This window comes from the organism of the source record quoted next, unplaced genomic scaffold, assembly GCF_019419815.1.
Source record: "Pyrus x bretschneideri cultivar Hongxiangsu unplaced genomic scaffold, Pyrus_bretschneideri_v1 Contig102, whole genome shotgun sequence".
NCBI classification, from domain to species: Eukaryota; Viridiplantae; Streptophyta; class Magnoliopsida; order Rosales; family Rosaceae; genus Pyrus; species Pyrus x bretschneideri.
In genome coordinates this window covers 256686-276851 of record NW_025999394.1, presented here as the reverse complement: position 1 = coordinate 276851, position 20166 = coordinate 256686, and the positions used below count along the sequence as shown (strand labels likewise).

Genomic DNA, 20166 nt, shown 5'->3' with positions numbered 1-20166 from the left:
TGGTACTGTTCTATAATTAGAAGGAAAGGAGACCCAAAGAAGTGTGTTTTAAGAGGAAAGCAAAACATAGGGTTGGGTTCGGTTTCAATCGATTTGGTTCGATTTTTCAAATTGGGTTTTATTTTTTTCGGATTCGGTCCTGCCCAAAATTTATCTTGACATACTCTGCAAAGAAACAAGACAGCTAACCGCAATCACGTGCAGTTAGATCCACTGAAACTAGAGAGGGGGATGCATTTATTGATGGGTTTGGCGTTTCGACGCAACATGAACACAAAGATGGCAAAACCTTCCACTGCTTTCTCTTCCACAGCCATAACTTGAACCAAGTTGTGTGTTTTCTTCATAGAGTCGGGATTTCTGACCCTATCCCGGATCGTTGCAATACAAAAGACTACCACTCTGCCTTGATTCACTGCATCCTCAAGCCTTTGCACATCCGAAAAGGCCGCGTCACCTGCCTTGTCTCCGTAAAACCTGCTGTTGCTGTAATATTTCGCTGCTTATTCTCTCCCTTCTTTGTTTCAACTTTTGTTTTTCATTTTGCCATGAATGTGCAGAATATCCGCGGAGGATTTCACGGGGGAGCTATTGCTGCTGTAGCCGAGACAGTATCGATAGCTTGTGCAAGAATGATAGTGGCCGAGGATAAGAAGATTTTCCTAGGGGAACTGAGCATCTCCCACCTCTCTGCTGCACCAAAGAATGTGAGTTAGTCCACCATAATCCCCAGTCGTTTCCTTTTATCGGATTGACCAGTATTTCATCTGAAAAGAACATTGACATTACGATACAGGCGGAGCTGATAGGTGAAGGATCTGTCGTGAAGAGTGGAAGATTTCTGAGCGTGATAGCAGTTGATTTCAAACTCAAGGAAACTCAACAGTTGGCTTACACTGCTCGTGCGACCTTGTATCACACGCGGGTTGCAAAATTATGAATTCAGAGATTAAAATTTTGTAACACATGATCATCTTATCAATGTTTATGGCTTAGTATTATACAGAGTTACTCTGAAATAAGATCCACGACGTCTTCAAATTCGAATATGACTCAAGGTGATATCACAGAGTTGCACCAAAATAATATACACTGACAAAACATGGGAAGAGAAAATACATTCGAGTGGATGAGAAGATACAACCGCCCAGCAGCCTAAGGCTTCACAACTTTGCATCAACTCTAAGCCTTACCTTTCATCCTACATCACCAATATAGCGGAAAGTGGCAGCACTTCATGTGCAGTAATGATCATCTCAAAACCAAACGTGTGAGTTTCAACTTGGAAGTCTCATCCTAGCCCCGTTTTTCCCCGATCGGATTAAATGGTTGCTGTTATTGGCTCAATACAGGGATAAACACCGACCTCCAGCACCCATATATATTGGGATTCGGGAGTTCTATACAGTGAGAGAAAAACATCAGATAAAAATCACTAACATCTACTTGCATTGAAAAAAATAATAATAACATCTGAGATCACAAGAGTATAGTCACAGTCACTTGACATATGAGACTGGCACACTCACCTACATTCGGACTATGAAAATATGGCATTGACAAAGGCCTCAGCATCAAACGGTTGAAGGTCTTCTACGCCTTCACCAACACCCACAAACTTTACAGGGATGCCGAGCTCATTCACCACGCTGACCTAAAATAAGACGCAATCTTATGATTAGTGAAGGCTAAAAAAACTTGAGAACTAAGTCTTGAAACAACAGAAGCTACATCAATATCTCAATTCAATAACAGATCGAAAACTATACGGGACAGAAGATTTGAACATACCACACAACCTCCTCTAGCAGAACCGTCAAGTTTTGTCAAAATCAAACCAGTTATACCAACAATCTGTCAAATATTTACAAGGCAAACAATCAAAACACAAATGAAGTGGCACAAAGAATTAGAGTACAAATTAAGGGCAAGACATTCAATCAAATATCCAAGTTCTACTCTAACTGACAAAATTGGAATATAACATGCTGCACCTAAACATGAACCCAAAAGGAACAAACTCAAAACATTCTTGAGAGGTGAGACAAACAAGATCATGCGAGGAATAGCCAACCATCTTAATCCAGAAGATCAAGGATAAGAACATTACTTCATTGAATTCTCTTGCTTGTGGAAGCATGTTTAAACCCGTGGTCCCATCCAGAACTAGTAGGATCTCCTGCATGTATTAAAAGAAATATTGATAGGTACATTTAGAAACATGGTACACTAGACAGATTGTATGAATTTGGAGAAGTTACTAGATATCTAAACAAATAAAATGGGTACATACAAATCAAAGAATACACCAGACAAAACGGATGAGTATGGTAATGGAAGGCGTGAATAGATTGATTCACATATCAAACAACTGAAAGGCCCAGGTGCCAGGTACAGCATAAAGAAGTTATTTGAAATATGGCATAAAAAAGGAAAGACATACAGGTGAATACAGCAATGAAACCTGTAGCATGTGTCATGAGTTGCAACTTATTACTCTCTGTGAAAGCTATGATTATCATAAAGATACAGTTAAACATCTGAAACGAACACTAGCTGGAAGGCTTGAGAGCATGAGAAAGTAGTTGAAAGGTGTTCCTTGGTTTAATCCAATAGAAGGTTTCTGGAAAAAATATATCTAAAATTTCCCTCAGCTATCACTTTACTAAACTTGATTTTTCCATTCACCGTAAATCTCATTCATGGACCGTATTGGTTCCAAGGACCTAAATGCAACATCTTGCAAGAGCTATTTCTCGATACATGATACACTATCAAAGAACATAGTCTATTCAGAAATATTCTGTTCAATGGGAAGTCCAATGTTTTAAAAGGCTCACCTCAGGGCACGCCTAGGCGGCCTCTAAGACTGGGTGTGAGGGTTGCGACCTCTGTTTTGAGGGAGTGGGTGGAAGGCGTCGCCGGAGCCGCCTAGGCGGTGAAGGCGCGCCTCAAGTCTTTCAGGCGACTCTGTTTGGCTGGTTTTTTTTTTTTTATTTTTTTATTTTTTTTACTACTCCCAAACCCAAATTTTGGGTAGGGTTTTAACTGGCTCATACCTCTTCCTTGCACTATCGTCTCTCTGTCTTTTTTTTCTGATTTTTATTTTTTTATATAATGGATGTGTGTGTTGTGTGCATTGATATATGTGTGCTCATTGTGCTTTTCATACTCTATTTAAAAAAAAAAATATATATATATATATATATAACATAATATATGTATATATATGTGTACATATATGTATAATAATGTGTGTGCTCAGGGTGATTATTGATTAATAATTTTTTTTTAATATAATATATGTGTACGCTCAGGGTATATATTAAAAAAATTTAGGTCCTGTGAGGCTTCGCCTCATGCCTAGTCTGGGCTATCCCTCAGACGCCTCGTCCACGCCTCACGCTTTTAATACACTGGAAGTATCACATGCCTAGATTTTCGAATTTGATAATAAAAATATGATAAAAGTGTCCAACAGCCGAGCTTACATTAGGAGCGCCAGGCATGACTTTCGTCACAGCTTTCTTACATGCAATCAACTCTTCCATCAAGCTGTAATTAGTGTGCAGACCTGAAATTTTATACATTAAGCGCAGAGAATCAGCTAAGCTCACAAAATTACGTAAACAGTTCAAGAGGAGTATGAAAGGTTCTCCGACAAACTTACGTCCGGAGGTGTCACATAAGACAACATCATAACCTTGTTCTTTCCCTGTCTTCACAGCCTGAGAAATAACTATTCAGAAAGCACTTAAAGACTGTATGTCAGTAGTTATACCACGTTAAATGAATTCCACAGACAAAAATTCTAGAAAGGAAAAGAAATTATAAGCTCATCTCTCTGTCCAATCAAAGTTGTCTACCTACCTGATGCTGCTTTGGCCTTCTCTTTTTCAGCCACAACAATCTCACACCCAGTCCTCTCGGCCCATATCTCCAGTTGGTCACCGGCAGCTGCTCGAAAGGTATCCCCTGCTGCCATTAATACCTGGCCAATTAAAAAACGCAAAGGGATTTAGACCACAACATGTTTTACTCGCAAAAGACAAAACCAATTCACTGCAGCCAGGACAATTAACAGATGAAAACTTCTCACCTTTGCCCCTCCATTCTTCAATCTATAAGCGAGTTTTCCTGCATGAGGATAGGTGATCAGATCATTATCAATCTTAATGGGCCCTTAACCACTTAAACCACAATACAATAAGAAAACAGACTGCAAGCAGGATTTATGTAGTGGATATGTCACTACTGTGTTCGTATTAAAGCTTTCTCAACTTAAGGTCGGCTCTCATGTCCAGTAACTTTTCCCCAAAAATGCATGCCATTAGATTAAACCGGTTGGATATCAAAATGTCTGTTAAAACCTCAGCACACCACATGATACAAACTAAGTTCTATTCTTACCAAGAGATGTTGTCTTCCCACCTCCATTAACGCCAACAATAATAACCACAGCCGGCTTCCTGCATTACAAAACATGAACTCCAAAATTGAAGACAACATCTTAAAAATCAACAGAATCTCTAAAACTCGAAAAAGCTCGTGACCTGTATCCGAGTTGAAGTTCAGTTTTGCCTTTAATAGTTAACAAGTCCAGCACACTTTTCTTCAACGCATCCTACAAACATCCCGATTGCGATACCACATTATTACATTTCACGTGCATACCAATTAACTTAAAAACACTGCAATCGATTCCTCAGACAAATTTACATACCTAAATCTTATATAATGGGGCAAATTCAATTACTTTTCGGAGAAATAAAAGCAAGACAAATCATACAAATAACATTCAAATGCTAAAAGGCAATGTTAAAGTTCTTGTCAACTGTTAGGATTTACCTTAATTTCGCTTCCAGATTTAAGCTTCCCAGCAGCTATATCCTCCCTCAGGCTCTCCACAATCTTAATCGTGATTTTCGGCCCGAAATCGGATACCAGCAGAGCCTGAAACCGAAAACAACAGACTTAAGTTACATTTTCCCTGAAAATTGATGGTAAAATATTTTCTCAAGAAACAAACAGGGATAGATAGAAAACCTCTTCGAGTTCGTCGAGGACTCGATCAGTGTCGGCGAGGTTCCAGTAGAGCAAAAGCTCGTCGACGACAGCGAGATTATCGCGAGTCTTTGAGAATCCCGAGAAGAGCTTATCCACGTCGCTCTTGGCCTTCTCCTTGATAAGCCTTCCGAGCCGGGTGAAGAACCCGGTCTCCCCCGCCCGGCATTTGAACCGGGAATGGTCGGGCCGGGAAGGGGCTAGCAGGAGGTAGTGGTGCTGTGGCGGTGAAGTTTTGGAGAGGACTGAGAGACGATGAGGGAGAGAGGAAGGCAAGCGCGACGCCATTGCTGTTGAGCTGAGACTGGATTGTTTTTCGGATATCGGATAATGTGGTAAAGTTTGCAGTGGGTATTCTGTGTTGGCGCCTTTGGAAACGTCGTCGTATTAGGCCGGAAGGAACTAATTTTAATACATAAAATTATATAAAAGTCACATATATATATATATATATATATATATATATATATTACAGTCATGTTTAGAATAAGAATGTGATTGTATAAATCCTAGTTAATTTAGGTATATCTCTTATATTCCTATTAGGAGTTGTAATTCTAAAAAGGTAAGAATTTTACCTGTCCTACTACTATAAATAAAGGCACAACGAGGTGATTCAACATACACCTCACAATTAAATCACTCTTCTCTCTCACTATTGCCGGCCTCCCTCTCTCTATTCCCTTAGAATAGCTCAGTTAAATAAGCGTACAACACGTTATCAACGTGCTCTTGCCAGAAGCTAAGGAATTGACGGATCGTAGGATGAGACTATCTTCTACAAAATTCAAAGGCTTTTATTTATTTTCTGCCAATCAGGTACGCTTAAAACAAAGGAAAATATTTGAAAAGACATTGAAGCATAAAAACATTCTTCATGATGCATGAACCCCCTATGTTTATATTTTCCTTCTGATATATATATTGTATATGTTTCATATATTTGTCAATATATATATATATATATATATATATATGTTTCATGCATTATGCAATTAAATTGCTATGTGGAATTGTGAGTCAAAGCATATAAATAAATTAGAAGCATGTTAGGGTTTTTCAAACCTTAGAGAAGCCAAAAAAAAAAAAAATTGGCAATTGTGCGACACAACCGTCGAACCACCACCTCTGGCCTGAAGCTCAGCCGCGTGAAGCACGTTATGGAACGGTGTCATTTTGACACCTTGGACCTCACGGTAGCAGCCCTTTGGGCTTTACTATGCTAACCCAAACCCTAAGCCTTTAGCCTGATAAGCTTTATAAAGGTTGAAGTCCCCTAGCCTACCTAAGAAAGCCTACAACCTTTTCTTAGCTCGTTGTCCTGAGTCCATGGCCCAACTCTAGCATCCTTGGCTATTGGGGTTCGCCACAATGTTCAGCCCTATTGCCCACAGTTTTTGTTGCTGGCTTGACCTGCCCCTAGCCCCAACCCGAAACCCAACTTCGACTGGGCTTCCCGAGACCAACCCAAAGGCCAGCTTTCACTGGGCCTGTACCTATGCCCAATTTTGTCACAATGCCAGCAGACTTGGCTGCTGGTCTCCCCAAACTCGCTCGACTTGAGGCCTGCAACTGAACCTGCAAGGCCCTTCTCCCATATTATTTTGTTTCCACGATCAACCCCATTTGGTCGTGATCTATTGAATTAATTAAAAGTGACATGCAGTCCATTAATCTGATAATGAATCCAAAATTATTAACTTGATATCACTTTTCGACATTAACAATTCAATAATTTATTTTTATACTTTGAACCGTTGTCATACTTTCGTAGTCACGAAGCTTTCACACTTGAGTTCCTGAATCAACTTAAATCCACTATACTTAAATCAGGATATTGCATTCTGTGTTTCTTGCAGGTACCTATCCTTTATGAACTAATCGTTCATAAAACTAAGTTGAACCTGTAGTTTCATATTTAGTGCCTTTGAAAACTGAACTTTTCATTCAAAACTTACCACATGAAACCTGTAGCTTTCATGCATAAATTAAACCAATACATGTCTATAGAACCCGAATGTTCTACGACATATGTCAATGGATCACCATATGACTAATTACGTTTTTGTTGTACCCTTCTTTTTTGGGACATGTCGAACTTAAACAAGCTTGATTTCATCGCTCTGGAAGTATATGGAAGAAACTACTTAAAGTGGGTTCAAGATGTGAAACTCCATCTTACTGCAAATGGCATTAGAGCCACCATCGAGACACCTATCGACGACAAACATGTTGACAAAGCTCAGAAAGCTAATGCAATGATCATCATTTAAAGACACACCCATGATGATCATCGCATTAGGTAAGGATAGGAATATACATATAAGGATCATTCCCCTGGGCGATGTGGGATGTCACAATTCACCCCCCTTAGGGGCCCGATGTCCTCGTCGGCACACACGCGACCAAGGTTAGGCTTTGATACCAAATTGTCACATCCCAGCCCAAGCGGGACCACTTCCCGAGCCCGCTCCACCACCGTAGCATAATATTGTCCGCTTTGGGCTTACCATTCCCTCACGGTTTTGTTTTTGGGAACTCACGAGCAACTTCCCAATAGGCCACCCATCATGGGATTGCTCAAGCCTCCTTCTCGCTTAACTTCAGAGTTCCTACGGAATCCGAAGCCAGTGAGCTCCCAAAAGGCCTCGTGCTAGGTAGGGATGGGAATATACATATAAGGATCACTCCCCTAGGCGATGTGGGATGTCACAATCCACCCCCTTAGGGGCCCGACATCCTCGTCGGCGAACCATGGCCAGGGTTAGGCTTTGATACCAAATGTCACATCCCGGCTCAGGGCGGATCACTTCCCGGGCCCGCTCCACCACCGTAGCAGGATATTGTCCGCTTTGGGCTTACCATTCCCTTACGATTTTGTTTTTAGGAACTCACGAGCAACTTCCCAGTGGGTCACCCATCATGGGATTACTCTAGTCCCCTTCTCGCTTAACTTTGGAGTTTCTACAGAACCCGAAGCTAGTGAACTCCCAAAAGGCCTCTTGCTAGGTAAGGATGGGAATATACATATAAGGATCACTCCCCTAAGCAATGTAGGATGTTACAATCCACCCCCCTTAAGGGCCTGACGTCCTCGTCGGCACACACGCGACCAGGGTTAGGCTCTGATACTAATTGTCACATCCCCGCCGGGGGGGACCACTTCCAGGGCCCACTCCACCACCGTAGTATGATATTGTCCGCTTTGGGCTTACCATTCCCTCACGGTTTTGTTTTTAGGAACTCACGAGCAATTTCCCAGTGGGTCACCCATCATGGGATTGCTCTAGCCCCCTTCTCGCCTAGCTTCGGGTTCTATCGGAACTCCGAAGTTAAGCGAGAAGGGGGCTAGAGCAATCCCATGATGGGTGACCTACTGGGAAGTTGCTCGTGAGTTCCTAAAAACAAAACCGTGAGGGAATGGTAAGCCCAAAGCGGACAATATCATGCTACACTGGTGGAGCGGGCCTGGGAAGTGGTCCCCCCAGGGCCGGGATGTGACAATTCGCATCTAAGTTTAAGTTGGTCTAAAGTATGGTTATATGGGTTCAAATGAAATTTCTCAAAACAAAATAAAATAAAATAAAATAAGGTCGTTTACTTGTAATTCTAAATAAGAACATATAAACATATTGTTGGAATCGGTAAAAGTATTAAGTAGCATCTATCGATTTATTATAGTGATGACTAAGTGATCTAAGTTTAAATTGATTTTGTTTGCAAAGATAATCTTTACATAATGACATATAATATGAAGGGATCTAATAAAAAACAGAGAGTTTTGTGAGTCGGCTACAAAGTGTTCTAAGAATGACTCTCTTCAAAACCTTTAATAGCCAAGTAGTGTTCATTTGTGTTTAACAATTAAACCAAAGCCATAAATTATTTCAAGGAGGGTCAATCTTAAATAACTATAAGGAGAGAGTATAATAACAAAAAATCATATAAAAATCTAAATCCTTTAATAAGAAACAATCTCACCCCAATAAACAACATATAAACAAACAAACAAAAATGATATCAGCTTATTCATGGTGTTTTGTCCATAGACAATTGCAAAGTTAGGGTTAAGGATTCCTTTCTTCTTCTTTTTTTGTCTAAGTTAGGTAATTACTTAATTACATGATTCATTTGATTCAAAGAAGAATTAAAAAGAGGGAGCCATGCTGTCCTGGAGTTGCCAAAAGCAATGGGCAAGGAGGGGACAACCTACCGGTTTAAGAGTTGAATTGCTAATTGATTTGTTTAGATATAATATTTGGTAATTAAATATGGTAAAAAATTGAAGTAATAAAATTATAAGCCTATTGTACATAATTAATGTTCAGGGGTTAGGAATTTTTAGTGACCCAGAATGGTCAATTACAAGCATATTGTACATAATAAGTTTGAGAGTTGTTATACCCACCCTACAATCTTATTTTCTCCCCTACATTTTGATGAAAAATTTAATGACACATTTGACCTTTTGTAAAATGACTTCTAAAGCCCTAATAAAAATGAATAGCCAAAAGAAAGAAAAAAAAAATCAATGTTTTAAAAGGCGAAGGCGTGAGCAAGGCATTTGATGGATATCCCTCCTAGTCGAAAGCCTTGAGACGTAAGGCGAAGCCTCACAAGACTTAATTTTCATACTATATATTATATATTATATATATGAATATATTATAATACTTTGAAAAACAAATATTCATTGTCATTCAAAAGTGCACAAATTATAAACAAGTATAACTCACATGACCATATGACAACCCGTTCCAAATTTTACGTTTTTATTTTATTTTAAAAGCGTGAATTTACGAAAATGCCCTAGAGGCAAAGTTTTGACTTATGTTGACCATCGTCTGGAAAGACGTATGACTTATTCTTTTAACATATTCTCGTAGTACTCGTTGGTGTAAACGCATAGGCGAAAGCCGTTTGCGAGTCTGGATTATAACGGTATAGTTATGGATGTTTGAAAATGGTTATTTAAAGTTTAGTTATAAATTATTTGAATTCCCACCTTGTGGGAAAGTGGTCAATCAAATTTTAGGCACAAATAGGAAAGACCAATCAAGTATAAGGCCAAGGAACCAATTAGAATTAGAGGGAGAGGGTGAGACCTAATCAGAAGAGAAAGGAAAAAAAAAATGGGAAAGCTTCCCGTGCACCCATGCCTACCCTATGTGACCACCCATTTTCCAAGGCCGATTCCGGCCAACTCCGATGGCGTTTTTCGACGCCACCACCACCATCTTAAAGCTCTCATTCCCCTCTACAGAACTCACCCAAGAACCACCTTGATTAACCATAGTATATGGCGGTTGGAGGCCACGAAAGTCGACGAAAATCAACAGTGCTCCGGCCACTCTTTTCAAATTTTCGGCAAATCGGCAAAGCAATGGCCAATGCCACCACTTGGACTTTGTAGCCCATCATCCCTGGAGCAAAACCCAACCAACCTTGACCCAGTTGGACCACTGTAGAAGACGAATCGACACCGGGAAGTTTTAGGCACCCGCCGGCTTTGTGGGCAAAATTGACCATCTTCCGTCCACTTTTGGACTTCGTGGCAGGTATGAAAGTTGCTCCACTCACTGAAATATTCATTTATGTGAAGTTTGAGAATTTTTGGAAATAGTTGGATTTTCCGGCAAGTCGGGGTGGCCGACCACCACCCACGGTGGCGTGTACGACGGCGCGTGGCCAGTGGGCTGCCAATGCTATTTTTAGGCTATGTCAAATGTCTTGAATTCAGTTTTGATATTTGAATGATGTAGGGTGATAGTTGGAACCTAAATTCGTTGCGATACGTTACTTGATAAAAATGTGACTCGACGATCCGACCGTTGGATCGTTACCAAAATTGGATAGATTATAATATGTAATATTTAAAGATCATAGGAATTTATGGATTTGGAATCCGACGTACGGACCTTCCCGAATTGGATTTGTAAGTTAGTAAAATAAATGTTCGTGGCCACTTGTTTTGGGCAATTGGCGAAGATCCGACCATTGGATCGTAATGAAATTTTAATATGTTATTCTAGAAGCATATTGTGGATCTTTGGGAGTTGTGGATTGGAAATCTGATATGCGGATCTTCCGGGTCGAGTTATACAGGGTGTAGACCCTACCGTTGATCTTTGATCGACGGTTGACTTGTGGTCAATGGGTCTCGAACTATTTTAGAATGTCCTTGAGGATGTGTTTTACGTGAATTACATATTCTATTGATAAGAGTTCTGAGATGTGATTCGATAATTGGTCACAGGCGCCAATCATTCAGGACGCCTCAATGCATGCGCTAGGAATGAAAGCGTGGACTCTAGGTGAGTGGATCTTTTCCTTTTATCATACATATTATTGATAGTTCAATCGACACTTTTAAATTGATTAGGTATATTACCTTCATATAATTATTGTGAATGCTTGAAGTACTAATATGAACTACGAATGGCTTGATCCCTGTTTAGGGTACGTAGGCAGTCTAACAAGAAGTTAGATGCAGCCATAATATATTTGAGACAAAAGTCTTATTTGGGAAATTAAGTAATGCGAAGGAAATTGGTAAAGGCAAGCTTTAGTTTTGTGAATTAGTTAGTTAAATTAGTGTTAATTGGGCTGTCATGGATAATTATCCCTAAAAATAAGTAGTTCGGGAGTAGGGCATTATTGATTGTACATTTCACACCGTATTGTATATAATTGAAAATGTTACGACATGGTTGAGTATTAGATTGCATCATGGTATATCCATATGTATATTACTTGCACATGATTATTGGGAATGCTTTCAAGTGCAAAGGTAAACGCAGGACACCCAGGTAAGTTCAGGTGAGTTTATGGTATTAGTTGAATCGATGGAGTTATAACATGACTACATTTATGTGTTAGGCAACTCCGATACTGTCGTACTGGTTGCCATGAGTTGTATATGTTATATTGAGATGCATTGAAAGCTCATAAACTTGCACCCCGATGTTAGTGTTCCCGCCCGTGGCTAGGGCACAGTCATTCACGTGATGTTCACCTCTAGCACCTTACGCTCACCTTGGACTCAAGGTAGGTGCACAGGCTTGTCGTACAAACCACTATAGGTGGTTCCGACTCGTAAGTGACCCGCGATTAGTCGCCCAGTCTTCACGTGATCGTAGCACTTGAGCGTACTTATTTACACTCAGTCCTGTCGTACAGACCACTAGAGATGGTTCTGACTCGTGTGTAGGGAAGTTTGATGAGCTATAGATTAAGTCATACATGTCACTATAGGTGACTCCCAACTTGCATGCTAGTATTGATTGATGAGATATGGATACTTGCACCCCGGTGTTAGTGATCCCGCTCATTGCCAGGGCACAGTCCTTCACGTGATGTTCACCTTCCGCACCTTAAGCTCACCTTGGACTCAAGGTAGGTGCACAGGCCTGTCATATAAATCATTATAGGTGGTTCCGACTCGTAGGTGACCCGCGATTATTCGCCCAGTCTTCACTTGATTGTAGCACTTGAGCGTACTTATTTACACCTAGTCCTGCCGTATAGACTACTAGAGGTGGTTCCGACTCGTGAGCAAGGATGATTGATAAGATATGGATAAGTCGTACAGGTCACTAAAGGTGACTCCCGACTTATATGCTAGCATTGATTGATGAGATATGAGTACAGTCGTACGGGTCACGTTAGGTGATTCCGGCTGATGTATCATTTTATATTGATTAAGTTCATTTGGCCTACTTGTTAATGTATTGTAGAGTCTATGGACACGGCATACCCATGGGTTTGGCCATTTTTGAGCATGGGTGGATATATAGATATATATATATATATATATATATAGGTGTGTGTAGTACTGTCTTATAGAAAACGATAAGGGAATTACAATGAGGGGCTATTAATGTTAGAAAGGTAATAGTTTTGGGAAGCTTGGTTTTACTGCTTACTCACACTTTCTGTTTTGTACCCCTTCAAGTTTTAACTGCTGAACTTGTATTGACGAGGATATATGGCTAATCTTAGTATTGGTGGCTACTTTTAAGGGTATGATTCTTACCCACACTACTGTACTTTACTTATGCTCTGACATCGCGTGTGAAAGGGGTTCGCTCCCACTCGTAGCGCACTTTGGTATTTAGACACTTTTAGGTTCAAATTTATTCACATTTTATACACTATCACACTTTATGGTTTCGTCACCTTCCAGGTGTTGGCCAACACAGCTCGATTTGAGATCCTAGTAGACATTCCGTCTCGAGGTGTGTCAACCAAGTTTAATCAAGCAATCAAATTAATCAATATTCAAGCATCTGCTTAAGTAAATGCCTATAAATATATATATATAATAATAATATATATATATATATATATATTATAAAGAGAAAAAGAGAAATAAGGATGAATATAAAGACTTAGAAAAAAGAATAATATAACATTAAAAAATATAATAAAAATATGTTTTTTCTACCGGGCAATCATAAGCACATTTAAGAAAGAAAAAAAAAATGTTATCTCATATGTCTCTTGTATATGAGAAAATAAATATTAAAAGCAAAAAGTGAAGAGTAAGGAGATTGCGGGTAATAAATGTCAATAAGTGAAGATAGTGGGGTAATAAATATTAACAAAGTGGGCAGTTAAGGTGACACATCCCGACCCGGAATGTCTATGTAGACATCTGAATCGCAATGTGCTGACTGACACCCGAAGAGTGACGAAGCCATAAAGTGTAGTGATGGGGAAAATGTGAATAAATTAAAACCTAAAAGAGACTAATTTAGAGTGCGCATGTGAGCAGGATTGAACCCATATCACACAAGTGATGTCAGAGCATAGATATATTGCAATAAAAGAAAAGTAAGGAAATTTATATCGAAAGGAAAAGTCTCCAACATAACAGCTTTTACCAATATTCCTCGTCGTCATGAAACCTTTGCCACTAAAACATTGGGGGAGGGGGGGTGATGAAAAATAAGGGTGAGTGGGCCTAAAAAATAAAGTTTTGTAAAACCTTTTCGCAAAGTGTAACCCCTTGATGTAAAACAAGTATATGGTTTCCCAAAAATATTATAATAATAGTATATAACAGGTGTCATGCATCACAAGTGAGCTAAAGGATGCAGGCACAACAACAAGGTATCTCAACATCAAATCTCAATTCGTTGTTATAAGAAATCAATACTCATTAATTTATGTAGACACACAAAGCCATTGTGGAGATATTCAAACAATGGAATAGGTTGGGTGTAGGTTTTACATTCTAATACTATATCACGTGAGCTGCGCTAGTTGCATTACATACGAGTCCATAACATCACACAAAAGGACAGGCTAACACCTAACTTTGAATCCAAAGCGAATGTAAACGGTGCATGTGAACTACAGGTGAAGTTGGTCCTTGACCTAGGACAGTATAAACAACTAAGGGACACCGTGCAAACATGTAGTAATGAGCAGATAACACGCAAAGATGTCATGTGACAAGTTTATGCTCACAAATAATATTAAAAACATAAAGTGTACATAAAGTCTATTTGTAAAGCTAAACATAGCATGTCACATCATAATATATATAAAAGCAGTTGTCAAAGAAAAATCACATATACATATATATACGCAAAAACGAAAAGACCCATTCACAGTTACTTGCGATGCCACATCCATTTGAGCTAGGAAAGCTGGAGTCTTAGATAATAATTGCACCTAAGCATAATATTGGGTCCCGTTAGTAAAAGTCAACTAAAACGATTTAATTTGGAAAAACGGACGGATTCGGAATTAGTGTGTCGAAAATTTTGTACAAAAATCTACGAAAAGTCAACGGTCAACCCTAAAAGTCAACTAAGACGTCCCAATGGTCAACTACATTAAAACTTCGAAATTTCACTAAATGGATGTCAAAACGAACTCGGGGCGTCGAAATTAACCTAGGAGGGTTTCCGAGAAAATTTCGAAAAAAGTCAACACAAGGAATATTCCAAATAATATTCCAAAGAATATTCCCAGAATATTCTGAGCCCATTTTGAAAATGGGCCGGGTTGGAACAATGGCCCAAAGGTTTAGGCCGGGTTTGGGCTTAGGCCTCCTTTTTTTTTTTTTTTTTTTTTTTTTTTAGAAATGGATTTGGGTCAATCTCGCAGATCCTGGTTAGGGTTAATGGGTCATGGGTTTTGGGCTTTTTTTTTTTTTTTTTTGAAAAGGTTTGGCTTGTTGCAGATTTTCGTCAAAAAATCTGGGGAGGATTCAAACGCTTCGTTTAGAGCCATTTCACAACCAAATGTTGCCCATAATATATCAAGATGAAGCTTAGGATGAGAGGAATAAGATTATACCTATTTCAAGGCCAAAAGTTGGTCGGAAATCATCGAATAATGACCCGAAAGTGACAGCCCAAGTTGGAGTTCTCTGTTTTCGTCAGTTTCAAAGTGGATTTGGGCATGCAAGCTTAAACCCATGGCATAGGGGTAGTGGGAAGTCGTCCTACCCCTTCAACTCAACCAAACCAACGAGATTTGGCTGGGTTTTGAATGGGAATCCTACAAACTCGTCGAAAAAATGGTAGGTTAGATACCGTTAGTAAAACTCAACTAAAGCGATTTAATTTGGAAAAATAAATGGCAAATTCAAAATCAATGCATCGAAATACGCTAAGAAAGGTTCGAGCAAATTTTGTAAAAAGTCAACGATCAACCCTAAAAAGTCAAAATACGCTAAGGAAGGTTTAGAATTTCACTAAATGGATGTCAAAAACGGACTCAATGCGTTAAAATTAGCCTAAGAGGGTTTATGAGAGAATTTTAAAAAAGTCAACACAAGGAATATTCTAGAGAATATTCCCAAAATATTCCAGAGAATATTCTCAGAATATTCCAGAGAATATTTTGAGTCCATTTCGAAAATGGGCCAATCTGGAACATGATCAAAGGTTTGGGCTTAGGCCCTCTTTTTTTTTTTTTTTTTTTTTTTAAGAAATGGATCTAAGTCGATCTCGTGAATCCTCTTTTTTCTTTTTTCTTTTTTTAAGAAATGGATCTGGGTCAATCTCGTAAATCCAGGTCAGAAATGAGTTAAGGTTAAAGGGTCATGGGTTTTGGGTCAGTTCATGGATCGGGTTTTGGGCCCTTTTTTTTTTTTTTTTTTTTTTGAAATGTTTGGTTTGTTGCAAATTTTCGTCTGAAAATCTAGGGAGGGTTCAAACGCTCCGTCCAGAGCCATTTCACATTCAAATTTGCCAATAATATATCAAAACGAAGCTTAGGATGAGAGGAATAAGATTATACCTATTTCAAGGCCAAAAGTTGGTCGGAGATCATTAGAAAATGACCCGAAAGTGGCGGAGTTAAAGTTCTCTGTTTTTATCCGTTTCGAAGTGGATTTGGGCATGCAAGCTCAAACCCGTAGCCTAGGGGTAGTGGGAAGTCGTCCTACCCCTTCAACTTAACCAAACCAACGAGATTTGGCAGGGTTCTGAGCGAGAATCCTACAAACTCGCCGGAAAAATGATAGGTTAGATAAACACACTTCGAAACACACAGAAACTTGCATGCAAGTGTTGGAACCCCTAGTCCCACATCGGACAGAGGGAGAAGAGAAGAGTGTTTTAAATAGAAATACCCCGCTCTAACTAACATCGAGGCCTTTTGTGATAAAACCCCACACCTGAGGATTGTGCAGGTGGTTAAGTGGGGACAGTATCGGTGTTGTTGGAGTGAGCCCTCGGCCCGTCGACCTGAAAATTTCTACATGGTATCAGAGCTAGGAGGCGGGCCCGTACTGCCACGTGATTGGGTGGGTCTCCGTTGGCCCCGCGTGATTGTCCACGTAGGCCAAAGATGCCACGTGTTTGGGTAGGTCCCCATTGGCCCCACGTGATTGGGTGAGTCCCGACATGGCTCCACGTGGTTGCCGATGTGTGGAAATTCACGTGTGACCCATAAGTGGGATCTCACATGCGGGGGAGTGTTGGAACCCCCAGTTCCACATCAGACAGAGGGAGAAGAGAAGAGTGCTTTAAATAGAAATACCCCTCTCTAACTAACATCGAGGCCTTTTGTGATAAAACCCCACACCTGAGGATTGTGCATGTGGTTAAGTGGGAACAGTATCGGTGTTGTTGGAGTGGGCCCTCGGCCCGTCGACCTGAAAATTTCTACAGCAAGCTTGTAAAACGCACTAGAAAGTCCAAAAATTAAGCTTTAGAGGTGGGAGGTTCACCTTACTGAGATGGAGGACTTCGGTTCGTTGGGTTTCCTTATTTTTCGATTTTAGAATTTCTTCGTTTTCTCTAGATTTCTTATTTTCTCGAGTATATGGTCTAGAAGCTTAGGTGATTTTTCATTGAGTTTGGGTTGCATTTGGAGGTGGTATGGTGGCTGTCTGAGTTGTGCCGAAAAGGAGAAGATGAGTTGCAGAGGGAGAGAGAGTTACGGGAGAGGCAAAGTTGAGATGTGAGGGAGATAAGTGGAAAAAAGAGAAGGATTGACTGATGTGAAGCGTGAGAATTAATGGTAGAAGATGAGTGAAGTGTTGAATATAATAATGGTTAAGTGTGTAAGTAGAGAGAAAGAGAGAGAGAGAATATATTTTAAAAAGGAAAAGAATGATGTTTGATGGATGTGTGTTGACAAGAGTGGGTTTTAAAGGAGGTAGATTGTCTGCCCTTCTGTTACCATGTCCTTTCTATTCCCTTCTATTTATGCGGTCATGATTAAGCCACGTTAATATATTATATTCCTATTATTTTTTGTCTTATTATCTCTATTAAAAAAACAATATAAAATATTGAAGTCGCTTAACCGTGATCACACAAATAGGAAGGAATAAGAAGGGCACGGTAACAGAAAGGCAGACAATCTGCCTCCGATTTTAAAACCTCAAAATAATTATTTATTTCATACAAGGCCAGCGCAAGCAGTGATGCACACTGCATGAGGTCAGTTTTTAGGCTTTAAATTTATCTCTGATAAATTTACACTGTTTCGAATATAACTTCTTCGTTATAACTTCGAATTGAGTTCCATCTGCGACCATGTGTCTATAAAAATGAGTACTATTCGAAAATAATAACATAAGAGTGGAAAACTGAAAAGAAGATTGAGGTCCACGTGGATGGCCTACATGGCATCTCAAAAGCATTTTGATAATTTCATTACTACTAAGAATAATATACAATAAATCTTAGGACATGAAATCACATAAAGCTTTAAAGACAAAAATTTTAAATTAAAAAAAACTCAGCCTAAAAACCCTAGTCGTTGCCTTCATTTCCTTCGCCTCCTTCGCTGGTTTCTTGGTCTGCAACTCAAAAACAGCCCTACAACTAAAAGAAATCCAAATTTCTGCGACCTAAAAATGAAAAAGGGACGCCCAGTTGACGCCTCAGGCGCCTAGGCATGCCTCGACGAGCCTAGGCAAGTATTTCGCCTAGTTCCACAAAACAGAGGCGAAAATGGTGAAGTCCGTGCCTCCAAGGCCGCCTAGGAGTGCCTCGAGCCAAGTTTTTTAAAACACTGAAAAAAATTAAAGAACACGAAGAGAACACACTATCTTTCTTTGGCAACTTGTAAGTCTTACACCTTTCGCGAGGGAGTTGATTAAAGTGTAAAATTACCCAATCTATTTTATTTTTTATGTTGATTACAAACCTTCTTCTTTGTTAAATACCACCAGATCTTCAAATGTAATAGTTGTTCCATTGGAGAATACGGACGTCATGGATCAAAGACCTTGTGAGGTTGGGCATTACAGATGTGCAGGACTACCAATTCCCGACTTGAACATGGAGAAGACATGTAGTGGAACCTAAAACTGGCACTGAGTTTCCAATGATTTTGGACAATGTTTTGAAAGGAAAAAGTAATTCTGATTTAAGTTCAAAGGTTGGTGTTTGTACTTGTGTTCTTCTTTAATGCAAGGCAGCCATGTTTATGTTCAAATCTTCTCAGTTAATTTACTATGATTCAACATTGACACTCTTATGTAGAATCATTTGAAATTTTAATTTTTGAAAAATAGTTAAATTGATGGACATTTTAGGAATATGGTGGGTGAGGAGAGTGTTTTAATTTTTAAACTTACTTTATAAGGGGTGAGATTATAAAATGGGATGGAAAAATAAGGTTGTGGAATGGGTCTTGTAGCTCTCATAAGTTTTTACGAAATATAAACATAATTTGATGAAAAAAAATATGAAGTCCACAAGGGTCTGTTGACCACTATTAGCCTATGTTGGCTCCGCCCATATGTTAAACCATCTTCAACCCAAAAGTTTTGAACCCAAACTTAAGACTCCCTAATACACCAGTTCATCTATACACAAGTCACACAAAAAAAAAATTCATCCAACCATGCAATCTCAAAATTTAATACGACAGGTTTGTTCATTGTTACAACTTGAGGTTAACTTCATTTTTTGTATATTACTTGTTTTATTTTACGGAAATTTTAACTTAAAAATTTACATTCGAAGAAATTATACGGACCACATAAAAATTATTTCATTGACAACAACTATAAGTACAAGCAACTATCTTAAAAATAAAATGAGTACAAGGGAAACTTAAGCTCGGTCAAATTGGATAAAGCAGTTTACTCGACCAATTCCATATCCTGTTGGCATAAGGAGGATGTATTACTTGCCACTAAAGAAAGTAGCTCATACAAGATCAATGCGTTGATGTGGGGCATGATATAATTAGGGGTATTTCAATCGTCAAGCTGATTACGCAATGAAGCAGACGACATACAAAGGACACATATGGTTTGGGATATGTGAGTTGGAGGCAAAGCTCATTGGAAAGTAAGTTTATGTAATGACATAGTCAAAGAGTTGTCCACCTAACTTCTACCCGTCACCATCCTCAACAAACGCAGAAACATTCTGCCGGAGAAATTTCAAAGTACTGTGCTAATGTGCGTGTTCAGCTGACGTGATACGATTGTGCGATACAACTATATGTTAAAGGCACACCATTTTCCTTAAATTTAAAACTCGGTCTTCGTCAACAAAACAAAGTATTATGGAGGCGCATTGCACTAGGATGGCCAATAGTGGTGAAAAGAATCTCTGTTTTAAAAAGTGGTAACCATTTCTAAGACATGACGCATGCCATGAACCATACAAG

General features: G+C 39.3%; 2 protein-coding genes across 3 annotated transcripts; one reads left to right on the top strand and one right to left on the bottom strand.

Annotated features, from left to right (window-relative positions):
* Positions 1 to 188: 188 nt before the first annotated feature.
* LOC103965580 lies at positions 189 to 1043 on the top strand (the record flags this gene model as incomplete). Its single annotated transcript, XM_009378657.3, has 3 exons — positions 189 to 488; positions 561 to 707; positions 797 to 1043. Coding segments are annotated over 3 exons (591 nt in total), but the record flags the coding sequence as incomplete, so codon positions are not given.
* LOC103965557 (cell division protein FtsY homolog, chloroplastic) lies at positions 974 to 5385 on the bottom strand. 2 transcript variants are annotated; one of them, XM_009378623.3, is made up of 12 exons: positions 5047 to 5385; positions 4849 to 4953; positions 4554 to 4624; positions 4411 to 4469; positions 4100 to 4137; positions 3871 to 3991; positions 3671 to 3739; positions 3492 to 3574; positions 2111 to 2179; positions 1792 to 1854; positions 1534 to 1654; positions 974 to 1400 (listed from the first exon to the last, which is right to left on the bottom strand). In XM_009378623.3, exons 1-11 carry the CDS (start codon positions 5350 to 5352, stop codon positions 1541 to 1543), a joined length of 1098 nt encoding a protein of 365 aa, XP_009376898.2. In that variant the 5' UTR covers positions 5353 to 5385; the 3' UTR covers positions 974 to 1400; positions 1534 to 1540. The 2 variants fall into 2 exon arrangements, with proteins under 2 accessions (XP_009376898.2, XP_009376897.2); XM_009378622.3 differs by having other exon boundaries at positions 1530 to 1654; positions 5047 to 5384.
* Between the last annotated feature and the right edge of the window lie 14781 nt (positions 5386 to 20166).

Bases quoted from the DNA above. Each gene is read 5' to 3' on its own strand.
- LOC103965557 (XM_009378623.3), bottom strand. From the start codon at position 5,352: ATGGCGTCGCGCTTGCCTTCCTCTCTCCCTCATCGTCTCTCAGTCCTC. The intron at 4,625-4,848 runs GTAAATCCTAAC...GGATGTTTGTAG, and splicing joins AATCTGGAAGCGAAATTAAG to GATGCGTTGAAGAAAAGTGT. The intron at 3,740-3,870 runs GTAGGTAGACAA...CTTTCTGAATAG, and splicing joins GAAGGCCAAAGCAGCATCAG to TTATTTCTCAGGCTGTGAAG.